Below are 23,476 nucleotides of genomic sequence, written 5' to 3' on the forward strand. Positions count from 1 at the left end.
GAAATCGTTTTCCATATGGCATACCTTTCCCTTTATAATGAATTAAACATCCATTGGTTTCCCTGAAACTATACTCATTTTTTTAAATATCCAAATGATTATTATTATTGGGAAACTGTTCAAATTCAGTCGCAGTTTTTGAATAACTTTTTTCTCTTGAAATCATTCAAGGGGAATATGTGTCATGTAATATAACCTCAAATGTCATTATCGTTGAAAAAACCCCATATAGATCCGTAAACAACCCCAATTCCCCAAAATTACCCCAACGTCCCCCCTGTTACACGGAACACGATAGAAAAACTACGGCTAATTCATTGTGAGGAGAGTAGCTACATCTTCATGAGGGATAGAAAGTTCCGTTTTTACTCGACGACTTCATTCAATTACCTCTTTCTACCTCCCACCCCCGCCGTCCTCCATTCACGTCTTGACGCCTTCCGCATTATTATTCGGGGGTGGATGGTCCTGATGCAATACGAAAAATCCTCAAGATATCCGGCGCAAGATGTTCCAAGTAGGATAATGATCTCCGAATTGGTATTTAGAGGTTATTTGTTTAGCTAGGGCCGCTACTGCGTGTTTTATGACACTGAGAAGTGCTGAAGGGAAAATAAGTTTTGAAATAAGTAAGGTTCGTTTGAACTTTGGCTTGTCTGAGGAGCGATAAAAATTTGACGTGTTAAAAAGTTTTTTATCGAAGAACGAATCTTCAATTCTTAGTTAATTTTCGAATATTTTTCGTTGGTAATTTCTTCTAAAAAATCAAAAATGAAATAGCTACTGAGGTTTGAATAATCATCAAAATATTTGCTTAGAATCTACAGGGTGGCCACTTTTTCCATGGGATTGTATTGGTAACTTTTAAACCATAAGAGTTAGAAGGTCGGTCAAATGGAGAAAAAGTTGCATGCATAGAAGCATTATCAAGCAGTTCAAACAAATCGAGATTATCAGGGCCGGTTATTGAGATATCATAAAAAAAGTAAAATCTGTCATTTTGATTTTTCTTTTTTTTCCCACTTTATTTCAAATATTATCAAAAAATGTTACAGGAATTTTTTATTCGACAATAAATTGTTCTCAATTTGATGTAATCAGATTTCGTATCCAACGTTTCGTGCTCTCTGGGCCACCCTCAACCTCATTTTTTTCAATACGGACCTGTATATTTTATGACACTTTTCGAAAGAACTTTTAACGCTGAATTCAACGATATATATTACAATGTCATTCAAAGTTGATTTTCAGGTGATTTTGACCCTTATCCAATTTGCTTTGGGTCGGATCTGTAGTGAATGCAATTTATCAAAAACTGCTGATAATAAAATAGTCAAGAGACGCGAATACAATGATTTTGAATACCAAGCCTTGCAAAACTTATATCGTAATGATATCAAAATAAAGTTCGATTCTGAAACAAATGACAAATCCAACAATAGTGATTTTTCGCGAGAAGATTGAGAATGTATTGGAAGGTATTCAAGAAGACGAAATAAGCAAATGTATAAGAAGTATGGGTTCCAGAACCGTTAATAGTTATTTATAATACAAGTGCAGAAGACATTGATATTCTTCCACGAGTTGAAAATTCAAAAACGAGCCACGAAGTGGCGAGTTTTTGAATGAACGAGTGGTAGAATGGGCCTTCTGTACGAGTATTATACATTATTTTCTCTAATTAATTTCATCTTATTGAAATTAATGAAATATTTCCATAAATATCATTTAGTGATTTTTGCATCGAAAAATGTTGGTTGGCAGAACTGATTTCTTTAAGGCAAATTGATGAATTGACAGATAAAGCCGTGGCGGAATGTTCGGAGTACCAACATATAATAATGAAATATAACCATGAAAACAGTGCCTTTCTGATATATTCTCGCACGATTTTGTTCTACAAGATGTGGAAGAATGAACGGAATAACCACAGAATTAGAGAAAAGCATTTTACAAAATTATGGACATTTCGAACACTTACTTCATTCATTTTCATTTACTTTCGAATAATCATTCGATTTTTCTTTCATTAAATTATAATTCGTTCAATTATTATGAATTGAAATATGTAATAGTTATTTATAATACAAGTGCAGAAGGTATTGATATTCTTCCACGAGTTCAAAATTCAAAAACGAGCCACGAAGTGGCGAGTTTTGGAATGAACGAGTGGTAGAATGAGCCTTCTGTACGAGTATTATACATTATTTTCTCTAATTCATTGCATTTTTATTGAAATTAATGAAATATTTCCATAAATATCATTTAGTGATTTTTGCATTGAAAAATGTTGGTTGGCAAAACTGATTTCTCTAAGGCAAATTGATGAATTGACAGATAAAGCCTTGGCGGAAAGTTCGGAGTACCAACATATAATAATGAAATATAACCATGAAAACTGTGCGTTTCTGATATATTCTCGCACGATTTTGTTCTACAAGATGTGGAAGAATGAACGGAATAACCACAGAATTAGAGAAATAATTATTACTTGTTTCTTGATTTGATTCTGATATGTTCCATTTAGTTCAAGATGAGTAAGTTGATTTTCTCATCGAAATGTATTGCTTGTTGTTAATTAAACTAAAGGTACCGAAATGTAATAGAGATCCGACCCAAAGAAATTTGGATAAGGGTCAAAATCACCTGAAAATCAACTTTAAATGACATTGTATGATATATCGTTCAATTCAGCGTTAAAAGTTGTTTCGAAAAGTGTCATAAAATATACAGGTCCGTAATGAAAAAAATGAGGTTGAGGGTGGCCCAGAGAGCAAGAAACGTTGGATACGAAATCTGATTACGTCAAATTGAGAACAATTTACTGTCGGATAAAAAATTCCTGTAACATTTTTTGTTAATATTTGAAATAAAGTGGGAAAAAAAAATCAAAATGACAGAATTTACTTTTCTTATGATATCTCAATAATGAAAATCTCGATTTGTTTGAACTGCTTGATAATGCTTCTATGCATGCAAATTTTTCTCCATTTGACCGACCTTCTCACATATGGTTTAAAAGTTACCAACACAATCCCATTGAAAAAGTGGCCACCTTGTATATAAAAATTAATTGTTTAACTACTAGTATTTCATCAAGAAAACTAAATAAGCACATAGGTGGACCAATACAATATTTCAAACGACCGTATAAAACAATTCAAATTTCATATAATATTTCACTACTTATATCATACAATATAATATGTCATCATTGACGACTTAGATCTTCAGGCTTTTAAAATTCAGTTACTACAAGAAATCAAGCTGATCAAGATAGAAGGACAAAATAATTAAAAAAAAAAATTTGTCTCCAACATGAAGTATCAAAATTGACATGAAGCATGCGGAAATGAAAACATATCAGTGATACGATATTTCACTCAATTCATGAGATTTTCCACAAAGAACGTACTTCTCATGTCCCATAGTGAATCAACATTTCATATCAACTGAAAATATATTGAAATAAATACCTAAATCAGAAATTCAGAAAACAAACTTCAAGGGCGTCAAAGCAAAATTTGCCACCTTGGATAACAGTAGGTAGATGCAGAAAATAATACATAATTATTCTGCTTATTATAAATTTGACAATTACGAAAATTTCGGATTTCAAATATTCAAATTTGCATACTTCGGGAATCACTAAAATGAGTATATTTCATTCAATATAATACCTATACATTCATAACGATATAGTAAAATTATGGATTTGAAAATATATCACAATCCGTCAACGAAATCTAACCATGTTGGGGACATGTGAAAATTGCGTATACTCGCTCTATCTATGTTTTTTCTATGATCATCAGCAACTTCGTATCTTCGCTGATTAGGTACTTGAAATGCATAAAAATGAACCGGTGTGAAGGCAATAGTAGGGTCCAAGCAAAAAATGGTATAATTATGATTTTCAATATGAAAATGGATAGTAATTTATTATTTGACTCAAGCAATACATACTTTACATATTTTTTTCTATTATTGAATATTTTTTAGCAATTCAGAGGGTTGTTGATGTTGTTAAAGAAGTCATTTCTAGTTAAAAATTCATAACTTTTTTGTTTGAAAGGGTACCGTGTTCTGCTTTTAGTATGTGGTAAACAGAAAAAAACAGAATCCAATGACATACTCCATATAGTTTGTCAGGCCTCGGGAGGGGGGGAAACTGCGATTTTAGGGGTATTTTTCCACTAAAAAATTCATAACTTTTTTGAATGGAGGAGTACCTTTTTGGTATGTGATAAACAGAAAAAAACTGAATCAAATGACATACCCCACATAGTTTGTCAGGCCTCGGGGAGGCGGGAAACTGCGGTTTTGGGGGTAAAAAGTTATGAATTTTTATCTAGAAAATACCCCCAAAATCGCAGTTTCCCCCCTCCCCGAGGTCTGACAAACTATGTGGGGTATGTCATTTGAGTCAGTTTTTTTCTGTTTATCATATACTAAAAGCAGAACACGGTACTCCTCCATTTAAAAAGTTATGAATTTTATAGTGGAAAAATACCCCCAAAATCGTAGTTTCCCCCCCTCCCGAGGCCTGACAAACTATATGGAGTATGTCATTGGATTCTGTTTTTTTTCTGTTTACCACATACTTAAAGCAGAACACGGTACTCTTTCAAACTAAAAAGTTTTGAATTTTTAACTAGAAATGGCCTCTTTAACAACATTAACAACCCTCTGAATTGCTAAAATATGTTCAATGATAGAAAAAAATATGAAAAGTATGTATTGCTTGAGTCAAATAATTAATTTTCATATTGAAAATCATAATTATACTATTTTTTGCTTGGACCCTACTTTTGCCTCGGAGTGTACTTGTGGATGTGGATAACTTCACACCGGTTAAAAAATGATTTTCATCGAAAAATCATATTCGTTAATAAGTCCCATAGGCTAGGAGGCTAGATCAGCTAATCAGAATTATCGCATTTGGGGCTCGGAAAATCCATTAATGATTGTTGAAAACCTTCTTCATCCTCAAAGTGTCAACGTGCGGCTTTTGGGCTGGTGGCGTGTTTGGAGCTTACTTCTTCAAAAATGAAAAGTTTTCTGGTCGTGTTATTTCTCGAAGAGGTGATCATAATTGGTCACCGAGATCTTGTGATTTATTAACACCTTCAGACTCTTCTGTTCGGGGTCATGAAAGATATGATCTATACAATGGATTTGAGACCTCAAAGATGGAATTCGTGAACCACCTTGGCACCTGTTTATAGATTTTGAATTTTACTCATTTTAAAACGTAAAAAAGAGGAGGGGTGAAATTTTGGCTTATAAAATTCAATAATTTACCTTAAGGATCGATCGAAGAACTTAAATAAACCTCATCTCCAAATTTCACAGATTACATCTGACATCCTGGCATATTGATATCTAGAGCTTATCTCAAAAGTTATAAGAGCTTACTCTGCAAGAAATTTGGTGAAAAAAATCAGTTGATCAAAGCATTGATCTTTTTCTCAAGCTCTCGAAAAAATACACCTTATAATAAATAATAACAACAGATCCGACTTGATTGAAATTAATTTGAATATGTAAAATAATCCCTCGAATGCTCATGTGGAATTTCAAGAAGATCGTTCCATCAAAATTCTTTCTCTAGATGAAATTACTAACAACAATGACAACATAGTAAATTATATCACATCCTACATACAGTTGCAATACTTTTATTATTGCACTAAAGAAAGCAGTTTTCAATGCCTCCAATTTGAAATCGATTAATTCAAAAATAGATATAATCCATGTAGCATCTGGTAGACAACAAAACGGCAATCTCGGTGACCATCGCCTCCGCCTTTTTGTAACAAATAAAATTCTCAAAATTATTTGTGTTTATACACGTTGTGGTTTTATTATTGAAGAGTGAAATCGATTCAAAAAGTTTCTTTTTACTGATTTTTTGCCTATACGCTTAGGATTTCTCCTCGCCGTCGGCTTCTCACTCCCCGTTATGCCCGCCACTCACGAAGCGTTTCTTCCAGCGTTTGGTAGCTAGCGTCGAAGACATTCCAGTCAGACAGCTCGGGACACGGCCGTACGACTGTAAATCAGAGTATGAACTTGACTGCCCGACTGGAATCTCTTCGACGCTAGCTACCAAACGCTGGAAGAAACGCTTCGTGAGTGGCGGGCATTAAGAGTAACAACATCCCAGATATTTAAAATATCAGAAGGGTAGAACTCGGTCGTGTCCGGTCCTTGTGGTTCCCCTGGTTCTCGTCGAAATTCTGGTCCTCTTACACGTGATTCGTGGACCTGTTCTTCGCTTCCTGGGAATTTTCTCACAGTCCTTTCAGTACCTGAAAGAACAGCTTTTTGCATTATATTACATATATACTCACTAAGTCCCAGTTGCTCGATATTCCTCTTGCTGTCTTTTGATGTTTATCGACTAGCAGTATATCTGGCCTGTTGTGAGCGACTGTTTCATCAGTCAAAGCTGTACGATCCCAGTACAGTTTATAGCGTTCGTTTTCCAGGATGGTTTCCGGTTCGTACTTGTAGTATGGTACTTTTTCGAAATGAATTAGTTTGAATTTGGTTGCCATTTCTTGGTGTAGTATCTTTACATATTATTATTATTAGTTGTAGATTTTTGTGATGAAGAGATGGATACCTAGATATCTAAAGTATTAACTTGCTTTCCGATTGGCATCGATCCTCTTGGTTCAAGCATTGATTTTGTGTAGTAAAATTCGGCATGTCAGCGCAGCTTCACTCCAAATATTTATAGAATTTTGAATGTACAAAGTCACTAGAACCAGAGAAAATTCAAGGAAAATTTCGAAAAATGTAATATTACATATCCGACCTAATTGAAATTTTGATGATATAGAGGTATGGTATTTGGAGTTTAATGCTCAATTTAATTCTGATCGCTAGAACTATAGGAAGTCCAAGCAGAATATCGTAAATAATTAAGCAATATCTTCGTAACAGTAGATCTTACTAGGTTGATATTTAGTTTCTTAATGTAAAATAACCACTTGAAAGTAGACCTGTCAACTAATAAACTAACCGATAACAATGATATAATAAATTGTAAAGTCTTCTAGGTTACTTCTTCAAACAGCCGTCAAAGTATCGATTGAAATTTGACTAATATGAATTCGTGTTTTAAAAAAATATAACGGTTTCTATGAAATTTTTGTTATCTCCGTAAATCGTTCTAGATATTATTCAACAGGTCAAGGTATTGAGTCAATTAGACGGGGAGAAGTTTGTGTGAAGTTTACAGTAATATTTCAAACCTTTGTGGCTTTGGTTTATTATTGTTATTCACTCTTATTAATGGAGTATTAAATTTTCGTAGTAATTTCAATCTACAATTCCATCCATCAACGAAAAAAATCATATAAAATTGAACATCTCCAAAATTCATTAAAACGCAAGCGCGACATCTTGTAAATATCAGAAAACTAAAAGGAAATATGTGTTCAATCCGTGTACTTCGATGAAATATTCAAATCGAAATAATGGAATAGATTGATTAAAATATCAGAACCAGTATATCCCATACCTGGACACGTTCCATTAGGTGGAACGATCAGTATACGCTTTTAAATTCTTCGGACTAATTGATATTGATTAATTATCCTGCATGGAAATTTCAATTAATGAATTGTTCACGAGTCATCTCCATTAGCATGAATGTACTTGGGAAGCAAGCATGGGAAATTCAGCGCAATCCTGGTGTACACTATAGGAACTACCTCTCCTCCCCTAAAACCCGAAGCAGAATATTAGATACACAATATTGATCCATTTGCAATTACGCTTTTGAATCGCGTCCATTATTATTGTCACCCACAACTGGGGGGACAGCCAGCTTCCCAGTTAACATGATGAGGGGTAGCTAATAACGCTACTTTATTGCTTTATTTTGAGCTCATATGAAGATGTTGGTATCAAGCATGTTCGGTTGAATTGATACTCGTACGATGTAATACCATTCATATTATAGGATTACTAAAGGATTATCCTGGACGTGGATATATGTAATACCTGCTAACGTCTTTTCGAAACTTGATTTTTGAAAATTCATTGTCTTCAAACTGAAGGGTTTTTTTTTATATTGAAAAAAAAAACAAGCATACAGGGGTTGGTGAATAAGTGCGATTACCTTGAGGAGGTGATTCTGTATGAAAAAATAATAACAATATGCTATACTTATAACTTTTGTCCGCAAATGCTTCGTTTTCATAAATAAAGGGTGTTAAAGTTTCATTAAAAAACTGACTATTTTTTTATTGCTCTGAACGATGAGATATGTGAATGATATTTGGTGGGTTGCCAGAGGTAATTAATTATTAGGCATTTTCTGATGTGCAATTAAGAATTTTATGTTCATCATTGGCGTGTATACGGGTAATAATCTCAATTTTTTTTAATGGGACGCCACTGAAATATTTCAAACGAAAAATCATTTTTGAATTATTCGTTCAATTCGTGACAAAAAATCTCTTTCGCCTTTTTTTCGTATGGGGCGCCGTTTTTCAGCAAATAAATAAAACATCTTAACGCGTATTTTGCATTTCTTTGACAAATTATCCAGGAGGGACGTTGTCGCATATTGGAATCCAAAAATGATTTTCAGTTTGTGATATCTCAATGGCGTACCATTTTTTCTTTGAGTATTGAGAGTAGGTAATAAATAAATGTTCACTTTTTAATAAAACCTTCAACACCCTGTATCTCGGAATTCCAAGCATTTTCGAACAAAAGTTATATAGCAAAACTGTCATTATATTTCATGCAGAACCACTCCCTGAAGTTTGTCGCACTCTTATTCACTAATACCCTATATTTCATGAGAAATCAGTTGATATTTATTTCTTATTAAATTATGTCATTAAAGATGGGAATCGCTTTCAACCAAATGGCCGCCACGACTACGTTGCAGCACCATATCCTTTTCATGACCAATTCTCACATTAGCGGTTGTATATTCTCGATAAATTCACGCATTCCATCTTTGAGGTCTTGAATCGATTTAAGAGATTGTCATAGATCCTATCTGTTAAATCACAAGATCTCGGTAGCCAATTGTGATCACCACTTCAAGATATAACACGGCCATAATTGCAAAATTGCGATTGTTTCGTTGCTTGTGTGGCACTTAGCACCGTCTTGTTGAAAATAAACGTAGTCCACTTCAATACCTCTGAATTCCGCTCATAAAAAAAAATTATTATTATCTTACCTCGGTGGCGCTATCCACCCACCGTAACACTTGCACCAGCTTCATTTTCGATTAAGTAAGGTCCAATCACATCACCAGCCCAAAAACCGCGACACAGTGAAGATTATCATTAAAGATGACTTTTCGATGAAAATCCTAATCAAATTAACTTTGACATGAGAATATTATAATGGAATAAAAACAATGTATTCGATAAAAATTACTGTACTTAAGTATACAGGGTATCCCGGGAATAATGAGACAAACGGATACCATGAATGAAGATCAACATGAAGGTTTCAATCGCCTGGATGCATTGATTATGGATATACAGGGTGATGATCATGTCATGGGTGAAATTTAACAGTTTATTAAATCTTTAACTAATCTACCGAATAATTTAAAATTTTCATGATATGATTTCATGATAAACAGGGTGATCCAATATTTAGGAAAATAGAAAGAGTTTAAAATTTTCCTGATCTGGATCTGATTTATTCGATTTCAGAAATTGTGAAAGAAGGGGATAGTAAAGGGTGACAAAACTTCAAGAATTGAAATTATTCGGTGGATGAGTTAAGGAATTATTGAACTAAAAAAAATTTACTCTCAAGGGAATGTTCATTGATCACCCTATATGACCGTGCCGAACAGAGATTGAAATTTTAATTATGAATTAATTCACGTACAAGGTGATCCAATATTCACGAAAATAGGAAAAGTCTGGAATTTTCCTAGTCCGGATCTGATATACTCGATTTGTAAAGGGTGACATAACTTCCAAATTTGAAATTATTCGGTTGATTAATTAAAGAGTTATTGATCTGTGAAATTTTAACCATAAGATGAACATCACCTTGTGTATCTCAAACCAAGGCACGCAGGCGATTTAAACCTCTTTATACGAGTCCTCCATGATGTCATTAATTCATGGTATCCGTTTGTCGCATTCTTCCCGGGACACCCTGTATAAATCGATACATAAAAATTAAAGAGTCGAATCATCCGATAATATTTTATTATTCATCGAAATCATGGATGAAAATTCCAACCATATAAGACTGAAATTTAAATGAAACAAACAAATTATTTCGCACAAAAGGGGTTCTCGAAATACTTGACGCAGTACATATCGGTAAATTGTATTCGCCAGCCAATTCTCCTGTTATGAATATGATTAAAATCATGTAAAATTGCATTACTGGATACATCCACAATTGTATCAACTGACCTCAGACTGCAATTAAGTTAGTTATAGAGATTATAGAATAATGGACAAATTCCACAAGAGACTGTTAACCACTCGATTATTTCAAGCACGGGGGGTTTTCGTCAACAATATTCGAGCGACGCACACGCTTTCGATTCTTCACATAACTAACTTGCCAACTCAATTGTTTTCTCCATCTCCAATATTGCCAGCCAAGTCGGTGATTCACGACGACCTAAAAGTGCTTTAGCTTTACGAACTATGATAGCAATTTTTGTAGTGAATTCAAACAATTCAGTGAGTTCATCACCTCAACCTGGTTGCAGATCATCTGGCATTTCTAGCTTCAAATATACTATTGAACAAGAATCATTTCTTTCGATTCTTAAAGTCTTTGTTGAAGCGTGTATCCAACACGATGTACAGGGTGTTGTTACGAGGATTCAAACGGTTCATAATTTTTTGTTAACCCGGACCTGGATTTTCAAGGCGGTTATTGCATGATACGTTTGGGCTCTCAATTGGGAACATATTTGCCAAATATGAAGAAAATATACCGGGAGGTTCGTTTGATATGGCCTCAGAAAGAAACGGGCAAAATTCATAAAACACGCTGTATCTCGGCTACGAATACAGTAAGACCCAATAAATGGGGTATCTCCAGAACCGCCTTGGTGTCATCTATGCACCTGTGAAGTATTTCCGTTTCCCAATGAAACACCCTGTATAGGCTGAAAGTTTTCGATAAAATGCAAAAACACTCTGTATCTTAATTCAGAGATTCAGACTAGTTGAATTTGACAAAACTTTTTGTATAATATTTTTATGTGGAAATAAATAAAATAATAAGTGTTTTTTCGGAAGGTTATGTCATTCATATATTTATTCTTCAATAAAAAATTCATCTAATTATGTTTTGTTCATTTCAAAAAAATTGATAATTAAGTACTTTCCGCAATGACGTACCCTTAAAATCTCTTATACATCGATGTTCTCTAGAGTAAAATAAAGCGTACTAATTTTTGAACTGATCGTTGAAACGGTATAGATCACTGTAATCGAGATCGTCACGAGACCGTACGAGACACTTGCAGCAGCGTTCTTTCTCGAGTAGCGGTCAGCCAACCCCCACCCGCCGAACATCAAGCTCGGCATTCGCATCAAAAAGCGATTAAAAGCAGCAGCGCCACGCCGTCGCAAATCCGAAAATTTTCGCGTTCGACGAAGTTAAACCGATCTATTACCCCTTTGGTAAACAGAAACGGGGTAATGGCCGAGCGGCGGTGGCGGCACGAGGGGGCGTCTGGGGAACAACTGCATAACTCGATTTGAGCCGTGTTGAAGGTCTCAATCAATAGACGTGACGCGGTGGGGACCAATTACATGCTCACTTTCCTCCTAACATCGTTTGCATATATTTTCCTAGTGGAACAAGGAGAACACGCCGGAACCCTTTCTGCGCCGCCCCCCGCGGTTTATGCTCGAATTCGAGGGCCGTTCGGATATCCGTCATTTCATCTTTGTCGGCCATCAGGCAGATTGTTAATTGCGAAAAGAGTTTGTTTGTCGAAGAAGCGGCTGCTGTTGTCGCGAGTGGCCGAGAAGCTGTATAAAGCGGCTGTTGCGAAATAACTATAACGTTCTTCTAATCTCAAAGAGTGGCGAATTTTTTCTCGCTCATATGTCCTAGCCATATTTTTGAAGTTAAACAGTGGACTCTCGTTAACTAGGAGCACCATTATATTCATTCGCGATGTTTAAATATTTTCACATTTACTTAAAGGGTTGTTTACTTTATTTTATTACATTGGTAGTGACTTTGCTAGTCCAGCAAAGTCACCCATAACACGCTGATTTTGTCAGTTCACGTTGGAGAACAAATCCCAAGAATTAATATATTTTCACAATGAAAATAACATCTGGCAAGTTCGGCAACATTTTCTCCAACCTGACAACTTACAAATAGTTGCAATTATATGCGCAAGAGAATTTTCATTTCTAGTAATGGCGTAGTTTTCACTTATGAAATAGGTATCAAAAATTGCAGCTTTAAAAGTGATAGCTGTCCAGATGGCGACTGATCAAAATGAAACTTCATATTGGAAAACCCTGTACGTACATTATAAAATAATAGTTGGAAAAGGGAAATTAATATTTTTAATCTCTGTTTTCAGAGCCTAAAATGATACTTTTAATCCATAGGGATTAAAAGTGATTGACGTCCCGTTACCATGATAATAATACACTAGGTACTCCCTTAAAAATTCTAATCCGACTCGTTTGAGACAAATTATTTGTTATTGAAGGCGTTATTCTGACTAGTGATAGATACATATGACATGATATATTTTACATATTTTTCCAAAGTGGAACCATAGTGGTTAATATGTAATTAAACTACTAATTCAACTCCTGAAGTGCATATAAAATATTATTTACCACTATCCACTATTATTATGTTTATTTCTTTCGATTCTCCAGTTAACATGTGAATAACCACTATGTTGAATATACAGCTCTTTCTAATCGTTTCTGTAACCTGTTACTCCCAATTTTCAATCCAATTACTCAATTACATTTCGTTTATTAGAATGCATGAGACGCTGAAACACAAGAAGCCTACTCGTCTTTCTTTAAATGGATCATCGAATTTCCTATTTATCTAATACCTTCTGATTCCAGAATCTATATCATTTCATAAAATTTACTTTACATTTCGTTTATTAGAATGCATGAGACGCTGAAACACAAGAAGCCTACTCGTCTTTCTTTAAATGGATCATCGAATTTCCTATTTATCTAATACCTTCTGATTCCAGAATCTATATCATTTCATAAAATTTACTGCTATACAGAGTGTTTTCAAATTCAAACCTTGTAGGGCGTGTTGGTATAGTTCATTTCCTGTTGTTTACCATATTTAATGATAACTAAAAGTCAGTTCACGAGATATTTGAGTTCTTGTGATTTTTGAATGATTTCTCTCACCTTACTTCGTTTTTCGTCAATTTTTCTACGTTTTCCAAATGTGATTATAATTTTGTATTATTTTCGAGGCCAGCGAGAAAGTCAGACATAACACCATAAGAAAAGGCGAAGCAGCGAGGAGATTGAATGTAAATTTCTGGCGGAAATTAACAATTGAAGAAATAAGATCGAGGGTACGTGCTTGAATAAGGAATGGTGGATATAAATGGATAATTTATGAATACATTTTTGAACGAAATTTTGAGCTAAATTGCAATAAAAAAATATTTAATTCATTACTTTCCTTTCCTTTTCTTTGCTTCTTTTCCCTTTCAAATCAAAATTTCCTAAAACAAAACTAGTGCCTGCATTCTAACGAAAACTTTTTAGGAAATGGAGAAGAAATTTGGCAATACAGCATAGTTTCGCTTTTTTTTCATAGATATCATATCCTTCTCTAATGAAACTAATCCAAAACTTGGTCAACGTAGGAAAAATTGACGAAAAATGAAATAAAGTGAGAAATTTAAAAAAAAAACAAGAACTCAAATATCTCGGAAACTGTTGATTTTCAGTTATCAATAAATATGTTTCGATCGATAGCAGTGATATTAACACCTCCTTCAAGGTTCACGTCTAATTTGGAAACACCCTGTATATTCAGTTCGACTTACGTTATTTTGCCGTTGAAATCAGCAACGTTCGAATATAGCTTTCATTGCAAAAATGTGGATGCGCCGGTTAAAGTTCATCCCCATCCAAGCAAAAAACAACGTTGTCTGAGCACAATAAACTGAATAATCGATGAAAAACTATCTGAACCTTTCATTCAATACAATACGTTATGATTCCCCTTGTCTGACGCTAATGAATTATTAATTTCATGGGATTTTTGTCCCCAACCCTAACGAATCCTTCAATTTTAAATGAGCTGAAATAATGGACTAATCGATGGAATTAACGTCCTCCGACATGCAAACTGATATTTCATATACATATTTCAGGTCACACGGAACTTAAACGACTTCACCATATCAACACAGGGCAGTGGCACCTAGAGGTTCACGTGTTCAAACGTGCTAAACGCTTTTCAACGAATTTCTACTATAAGAAACGCCTGGAATTTTTTCACCTCATTTATTTTGGCCGATCATTTCCACGTTGAAGGTTTCACTGATCACGTTTCAACATTTAATTCAAAATTAGAAATGAAAAACTTTCGTCCATTCGTATATATGAGGATTGATACCTAGAAAAAGAAAATCTCGAGTTCTTAGTGGACATTGTACTATTCTTAAAATACGAAGGCTTCAGCCTCGTGTCCACGGAGTTTTTTATTGAGTTTAACGCGGTATAAGTATATTGTCATTTTTGAAAACCTTTTCGGAAACAAATCTTAACAATTGGTCATCAATTGATCATGCTATTTCTGAACAGTCGTTGAAACTGATTAAATTTTCTCATGGAACTATTTTCAATACAATAGAAGTTATTGAAACAAAAAAAGATAAATAATTCACTGTGTTACGACCTCTATTAATAATCTAATCTATAAATATCTAATAACTAGAAGAGCAGATAGCCCAGTCAAAATATACAGGGTGTCCCAAATTTGATGCTCGCTGAAAACATTTCGAGAACTATAAGACTTACAAGGATCCTTGATTTATTTTTTCGAAATACTATGATATCAGAAAGCAGATCTCGGATATCTCAATTCGATGTCGAGTTACAGGTCATTTCGGAAAAATGACTGTCTCAAATAGTTTTTTTTTAGGATTTCTTTAGCTGCTGATTTATTTGAAAAACATATCGTTACCGGTTTTTCAAAAATATCATCCGTTTGGAAGGAGAGTCCCATAAGAAATAGAAAAACTGTTGAAACGGATGACATTTTTGAAAAACCGGTAAGGAATGCTTTTCGACAACTCTGCGGCGAAAAAACTGCGTTGAGAAATATAAGGTGTCCTAACTAATTCTCTTCTTACAATATGAACCTTTGGAATTGTTCGAGGAAAAAATCAACCAACCCCCTGAAATTCTCACAGTTTATACTTTTGGATATGTCGAATTAAAAAATCAGGTTATTATATAGGGCGATTCACAATTCATATTTGCCAGGCTTATAATTTTTGATAGGAGATTATAGAAAATTAGTAGTACTTGATGGTCTTAGATACATGGTTTGATCGCTTTAAAGAGGAGATAATCGAATTTAAGGTTAAAATGTTAAAGTTTAATGTTTAAAGTTACAATGAAAAATTTTTTTTTTTTAGGTTTTAACGTAATTGCAAGCTGCTTTTTGCATAATTCTTACTCAATTACTGTTTTCAATTCTCCATCAAGTATCAAGTATTTGTTTTTCAAATTTATTTACAAATATTTTTGCTTCACATTACATTTACATTAATGACCTCTTTTATATTGGACGTTCTCTTCATCAGTTCTCTCGATGTCTTAAGTCTTTCTACTTTACTTGAACATGCATCTGATATCTCAACTATGTCGATTTTTCCAAAGTCTGTTTCAATCCTCACTCTTAACTCAGTCAAGCTAGCGCTTCGTTCTTCAAATATCATATTTTGTACTCTACCCCAGAGGTAGTAGTCACAAGAATTTAATTCTGGCAATCTCGGTGTCCACTCAGGATCCCAGCCAATACCTATGACCTTTTCATCGAATACCTCCCTCAATTACTCCTTGACGATACTTGAAGTATGAGAAGGCCCACCATCCTGCATCAACCAGTACATATCAGGATTACCTACTGCTGGAATCACGTTATCTCGCAAATGGTCAAAGTACTGTTGACCATTCATCGGGCCTACCACCTTTAGAGTGGTAATTCCCAGGTATCATGGTGTGGAGTGGTATCTCCGAGATTGGAAACTTGGTAGGCTGGATAAATGGTCAACAGTACCTTGCATGATGTTCTCATGTAACGCCTATGGAATCTTTAAACTCGATTATTTCCTCCTGAAAGCGATCAGATCAAGTGTTTAAGACATTCAAGCACTACTGATATTGTCGAAAATTTTAATTTTCTTATAAGATGAAGCTTATCTCTTATTTCAGAAAAAACACTTGTGGATATATGGAATATTATGCAAAAAATTTGAGCACTCTATGGCTCTCCCATCAAAAGTTATAAGCCTTGCAAAAACCGCCTTGTATGAGTTGTATCTCATATAATGTACTAGCACAGTTATAATGCATGAATGAGTGGGAGCTCAAATACACTTGAAATCAAGTCAGTCGAATTATTATAATCACAATCTTATTATTTTTCTTGCCTTTGAAGAACTGAAATTTCTATTGAGTTCCCAAATCAGATGGCGCCTTGTTTATAATCCGAAGTATAAGAATATATTCAGTAAAATTTCTCCCTTCTCTATCATGACGATAGAGAAGTTGGGACATTCTGTAGAAGATATAAATGAAGCAATATAAATAAAAAGAATGACATAATGGCACGAGCTCGTTCCATACAATTCGACTAGATTTATGTGAATTTACACCTGGCGCAGTTTTTGTCTTGGGAGATTTATTCCGCGATTAAATTAAAATGGCCCAGGACCGCCATCCATTCTTAATCAGTTCTGTTGTGTAGTTATGGTTGATTTGCCGGTGATGGAAACGGTTCGAGTCAACCAGCGTGATATACACACTTTTGTTGAGTGCATTCGTTTTTAATTAATGGAGTTATTTCGGTTAGCCGTGAATCAATGAAGCCATTAAAGTAATAGGCTTGACAAGATGGTGTATTATAATCAATACGCACCGATTCATGCGGTGAATAACATAACTGATGGAATTGGATTGAAATAGCCTACACTTGATGAAAATCCATAATTGAAGTAACAAGACTTTCGTTGACAAATCGTTGAAAGGATTCAAGAATAGTTATTTATAATACAATTGTAGAAGGCATCGATATTCTTCCACGTGTTTTTGAATAAACGAGTTTTAGAATGAGCCTTCTATATCTATACACTCAACCAAAAAATAACTCGGTCACCTAAAATTTTACTGAAATTCGTTGACCAAGAACTTTCGTTAATTTTCATCGATTTCAATTGTTTCTATGTCAAATTGAAGATAAATTCTTTGGTATTAATACAAACTCCGGAAAAGTTTCCCAAAAATATTGATAGCTTATTAATACAGCGTGAAAGAAAAACATGTATTTGTAATTTCTTAACACCCTGTGGAACAGTTCGGGAAATTTATAGTTTACGCTGAATTTATTACAAAGACCATGCTTTTTGCCATCTTTCAGTTCTTATTTCACCTTGATACCTTGATTTCTCTTGAAGATACACGTATTCCAATAAAAGCCTGGAATTGTATTAGGGAAAAAATGTAATTGGTAATGTTTCAATTAAACAGTAATTTGAAACAAAAAAAAACATTTCAAGATTTTTTTTTGTGCCCACCTCTAGTGGAAATAACTGCACGCAATCGCCGAGACATGGAATTGATAAGGAGAATAATGCGATCTTGGGGAATTCCGTCATATTCAGATTGCAACGCAAAACGCAGCTCGTCAATTGTTTTGGGTAGTAAGGACGACGACGAATGTATCTTTGAATTTCATCCTAGAGATGTTCCATCGGTTTCGGATCCGGGCTACATGCAGGCCATTATAATCGTTGGATATCAACCTCATCCAAATATTGGTTAATAATATTTGCTACATGCGGTCTTGCATTAGAATGAAGCCATCTCAAACAAATGGAGCATAGAGAACTAGAGCTTCCTGAAGATCGTCTTGTATGTAACGTTGCGAATTTAAAGCTCCATTTTCAATAAATACTAATTCGATACCTGCCCATACCATAACAGAATCCGCCTTCGTTTTTGTTCCTTAATAAAGCAAGGCTTTTATTTGAATACTTATATCTTCAAAATACATCAAGATATCAAGGTGAAAAGACCCACCTGAAAGATGGTGAAAATGATGGTCCTTGTAATAAACTGGGCGTAAACTCTACAAATCCCCCAACTATTCCACAGGGTGTTAAGAAATTGGACTACAAATACATGGTTTTTTCACCCTGTATGAATAAGCTATCAACAATTTTGGAAAATTTTTCTGGAGTTTGTTTTAATACCAAAGAATTTATCTTCAATTTGGCGAAAAAAAATTAAATCGATGAAAAATAATCTTTGTAAGGGGATTTTGCATTAATAACTAACACGAGGTTTGAAATAAATGTATTCTCCAAAGTCTTACATTAAAATAAAGGGTTAGTGCGGTTTTATAAATTGAAACAAAATAAACAGGTATGCGATATGTCCATGAGAGTCTCTTTGAGGTGGCAGTAAACCGTACGTGAAGGACTTCCGGCACAAGTCCTGGTTGTCGAAGACGAAAAGCACTTGGTGAACCTAACGCACTAGGTCACACGATGATGATGGCGATGGCGACGTGTTCCAAGAGTTCCACTGGGGATGCACTTGATGACGAACTTTAGACTCGGACCTGAAGCACTAGGTCTGTACGATGGCGATGGCGACGTGTTCCAAGAGTTCCACTGGGGATGCACTTGATAACCGAAAGATTAATTATCTTACCAGAAAGCTCTAGAGGTTCCCGTTGCAGGATGCCTCTGTGTAACAAAAGTTCCCTGGGGATGCAATTGTTTTAAGAGTCTCTTAGTAACAAATTAAAGCTTGGTGTATTAGATGATAGATCGATATCTGTTCATCTTGCCACGTAACACTGATTCACTGGTTATACACGATTTGGTCGCGAACTAGCGAGTATTATATAAACACTGCTGTCGCGGTAGTCCTGCGGATGGCGCTGTGTGGGCTGTATCGTGGGTTGCTGGACGTGTTTGTAGACGTTCGCTGCGTCGTACGGTTGAGATTGGTGTTACATCTTCAAGATACACTTTTGCATGCGATTGAACATTTTTTCCAGTCATAAGATGGTAGTTCTATAACATGCGTTCTGAAGGCCTCAGCCTCATTTTCGCGTGATGTCCACGAAGTTTATTTTTAATTTCTGGGAAGAAGTATAAGTCACTCGGTGCCAAGTGGGGGATGTAAGGCAGATAACCCATTAATTTGATTTCTTGTGTCCAAATACTCATTCGTTGCATTTGGTGTGTGTGAACTCGTATTTTCATTATGCAATATGATTCGTCATTTTGGGTTTGTTTCTCTCAATTTACCGAAAACTTCAGGCAACCAAATAGTTTCATACCATTCTGAATTAACGTCTTCTGATTTTCAAGAGCCATAATTGCCACATGACCAGTTTTCGTGAAGAAAGACGCCACCATTTGTTTCTTAACGCTTCGAGAACGAGCAATTTTTGTTGGCTTTGCTTCACATTGAAACACCCAGACTGCCGACTGGCCTTTTCTTGCTGGCTCGTATGCATAAATCCACGACATCGTCACCTGTGACGATCCTGTATACCGCTTTGGATGCACCACAGTTGTGTTTCGAATTCATTTTACGGCAACAATCGACACGAGCAATTTTTTGAGCATCATTCAACAAATGTGGAATCCAACTTGCACAGAGCTACCAAACACACAAATGTTCGTGCAAAATCTAATGTATGCTAGTCGTACTATTGGTTAAACATCTCTCCATTTCCTGATATATCACATGACGATCTTCTCCAATTAGTTTTTGCACAGCATCAATATATTTTTTTCCGGCACATCGACGTATTTTGGACCACCTTCTTTAACTTCTTCCGTGAGCGAACTACGTCCACGTTCGAATTCAGTGTACCAGAGATATACAGTGGCTTTAAATGGTACTTCAACGCCAAATGTTGATTTTAGTTGATAAATGCATTTTTCTTGAGTTAAACCACGACGAAGTCATAATTTTCATAGATCGAAAATTTTCACGAATTAAATCCATATTTTGGCAGAGATAAAATTTTCAATTTACTGCAAACAAGAAAAATTGTACTCGTACCTCAAAACATTATGAGTACTTATAACACAAAAAATGTCAAATGTTAATATCAGATTTCTCCTGGCAATATCAGTGTTGCCAATTCTCTATACATAAATAGTAGTCCTCGTATATGGGAAATTTAACATTAACGATTTTTTTTTTAGCTTTATCGAGTAAAACAACTTTGAATAACGTTTGCTCATAAGACAAAAATAACCGCCAAATTCAAACGCGAGGCCACTCGATCAGCCCACCACACACCCCATCGCTCAAAATTAGGAAACCTCTAAGTCCCGATTTTATTTTCTAGGATATTCGGTAGCACGGGTGCATGTGCGGCGTGCCACCAGCCCATCCCCCCCAGCGAATTCGTGATGAGGTGCGCCAGTTCGACGCCCCAACAGCCGACGTCGCCCCCCCAAGTGTTCCACCTGAAGTGTTTCTCGTGCAGCAAGTGCGGCGCGCCACTGGTCCCTGGGGATCGCTATTACCTCCTTGCCGGAAGTCTGGTCTGCGAGCAGGACTGGACTAAACTGCTCAAGAGTTCATCAGTGGCGCCGACAGTACGCAAAGGGAAGGTTGGGAGACCGAGGAGAAGTAGAGATTGAGGTAAGGTTGGCTGTTTGACTTCAATGAATGAAGTATGAAGTAGTTTTTCCGGGATATTGCGATAGGTTTTTTTTGGCTCTTTTTCCTTCGATTCTATTGCGCCGTATATATATATATATATATATATATATATATATCTATATATATATATCTATATATATATATATATATATTTAATCACCATATAGGGCAGGTAACTCCTAGTGCCGGGCATTTTTTTTTGCCAAAGCGTTTCAGAGGGATATATATATATATATATATATATATATATATATATATATATATATATATATTACGTCCGTTCTACGAGGAATTAATTATTTTGTGTAGATGGAGGTTACAGTGAAAATGAAAGTCATCAACATTTCTCTGAGGAAAAAGCGGTAACTTTACGAAGTCAAAGGGAGAAAAACCTTTTCTCCCAGCTAAATATTCCTGCGAACGTAAGTACATTATATGTACCAAAACGAGCAAATAATGAAACCCTTTCCAGAGGATGATTGAAATCGTAGGTGATAGATTTAGAATTAATGGGAGTTTCATTGCATCGCATCCTTATGGTTTATTGTGCTCCCATCAGAGCTCGTCGAGGTCTACATCTAGCCCTCCAAGTCAAGAGTTCTATTGACCGGTATCTGGAATGGCTTCAAAGGGGTTACTTCCTCACTTTTACGAGTCTCTTCTACAAACCATTTTTTCGTTGGCTAGCGGTGGCGAGGTATTCCGTCACCAGAGTTTCTTCCTCCTCCCCGCAGAATATGCACTTGTCGTTTTCTGCTAAACTCATTCTCATGAGGTGCTTCCTGAGGCGGCAATGCCCTGTGAGGAATCCAGTGAGGAAGTGTAGCAAATTTTTACTAAGATCCAGATACTTCTTGGATCTTGTAGAGTCAAAGATTCATACAAACTTTTTGGAATGGTCCAACCCAGGAAAATTCCGCCAAAGTGCGGAAGTTTCGCTTTCGGTTTTTTCCTTCTCCTTCTATCTACATTCATTTTGGGCCAATGAAAAGAGTTTGTGGCCTCTTCATTTACTTAAATTTCCGTGTGACCGAGAACCCGGACTAACCATACCTTCTTGCCTCTAATAGAATCGAAAATATGTGAGCTCAATGCTTTGATTGCAGCCCGAAAGCAAGATTGTATCGCTATATCACATTTATGATAGTTTCTAACTAGGTTCATTCCACAAATTTTTCGATTAACTGATTACCTCTGCCTAAAAGTCAGTTAGACAGTATTTGGTGCTAGCCCCGAATACTCCAGCGCCAGTTCTCGTAGTGGGGGAAGGAATTTCATATTTGGTTTGAAATTCGGATATTGATTCTGTTAGTTTAACGCGGTAGAGGTTAAGCTTGCATAACCCAGGATTTCTTTTAAACGGTAAATCAAGAAATTTGGCACTTGGTTCAAACATGAAACGGAAATAATGAAAATGGTGCAATCATCTTTTTTATTTTCCTAGACACAAACTGGTATGTCTTGAAACAGATTGATTGTAGCCGAAATTTTTTTGTTTGTCCTATTTATGTTCATACAAAATTTTGACCATTACAAGTATAAGTAGTAGTTCAAAGTATATTCCATGGATTCAAGTTTATCATCGCAACAATATCTGCATGTACACAGAATTTAAAATAACCGTTTACAATTCAGTGACTTTCAAAAATTATAATATTTTAACATTATATTCATTATACAGGGTGATTCACCGCGATGATCGATTAGACGTTCATGGAAACCTAATCATAATTTTGTGCTGAAAATTTGCATGTTGGGATTTAAGACAATGATCTTTCTCTCTAAAATACTTGGAATTCTCACAACTTCCAGTTATACCGGAAACAGACTACTACTTCCTCATTTCAAAATGGCACACCCAGTATATTATTGCATGTTGAGGGTAAAAACTCAACGGTTCATGAGTTAATGAAGACTCGCATTTTTTTTTAATATTTCTACAGAAAAAGTTTTTTTCGAAAAGTTTTATTTTAGATTCTCCAAATACATAGTATCATAAGACTACGGTTTGGTGTTCATCAGAAGATCATGAACTTGGACAACTCAAATTCATCAAACTCAAGATTTTCAAATTAGAGCCGATATTTTTATTATTTCAGTTAATTCTACGTTTGAAAAGAGGAGTGTTACTTAAGTAAACCCTGTACCTAAAATGAAAACTTTTAGAGTTAGCGAGGAAGAACATTAAGTGAGGAAAAACCGCAAATTCTAATTGTGTAGACTAGTCTGTGATTTCCAGAAATCACAGAAAGAAATTGACATTCGATGTTTCGATAACTAAATTTAACATTTCTTCAATTATAATTGATTGTTCGTTGGGATTTTTGAGAAACCCACTGAAACATTAAAATTTTCAATTAAGAATAATTGATTACACTTCATTAAATGTCAAATGTTTTATATTATATTATTCAATATATACAATATTTGTATTCATATCTTTTAGATTCGAGTCTAAATTAATTTTCGTATCTACACTAATATAATTTATTGACTTGTTTCTTTCTCTATATATAACGGTGCTCGGAATTAATAAAAATTTG

At 35.2% G+C, this 23,476-nt stretch overlaps 1 protein-coding gene across 1 annotated transcript in view; it reads left to right on the forward strand.

Annotated features, from left to right (window-relative positions):
* The window catches only part of LOC123678360 (LIM domain transcription factor LMO4-B), a 108,466-nt gene that overhangs the window by 79,519 nt on the left and 5,471 nt on the right, over positions 1 to 23,476 (forward strand). Inside the window, exon 4 of the mRNA XM_045615350.1 lies at positions 20,614 to 20,912. Within this exon, the coding sequence (XP_045471306.1) occupies positions 20,614 to 20,911 (298 nt within the window). The 3' untranslated portion in view covers position 20,912. The remainder of the gene's footprint in view (positions 1 to 20,613; positions 20,913 to 23,476) is intronic.

Source organism: Harmonia axyridis, chromosome 4, assembly GCF_914767665.1.
Source record: "Harmonia axyridis chromosome 4, icHarAxyr1.1, whole genome shotgun sequence".
In the NCBI taxonomy this organism is placed as follows: Eukaryota; Metazoa; Arthropoda; class Insecta; order Coleoptera; family Coccinellidae; genus Harmonia; species Harmonia axyridis.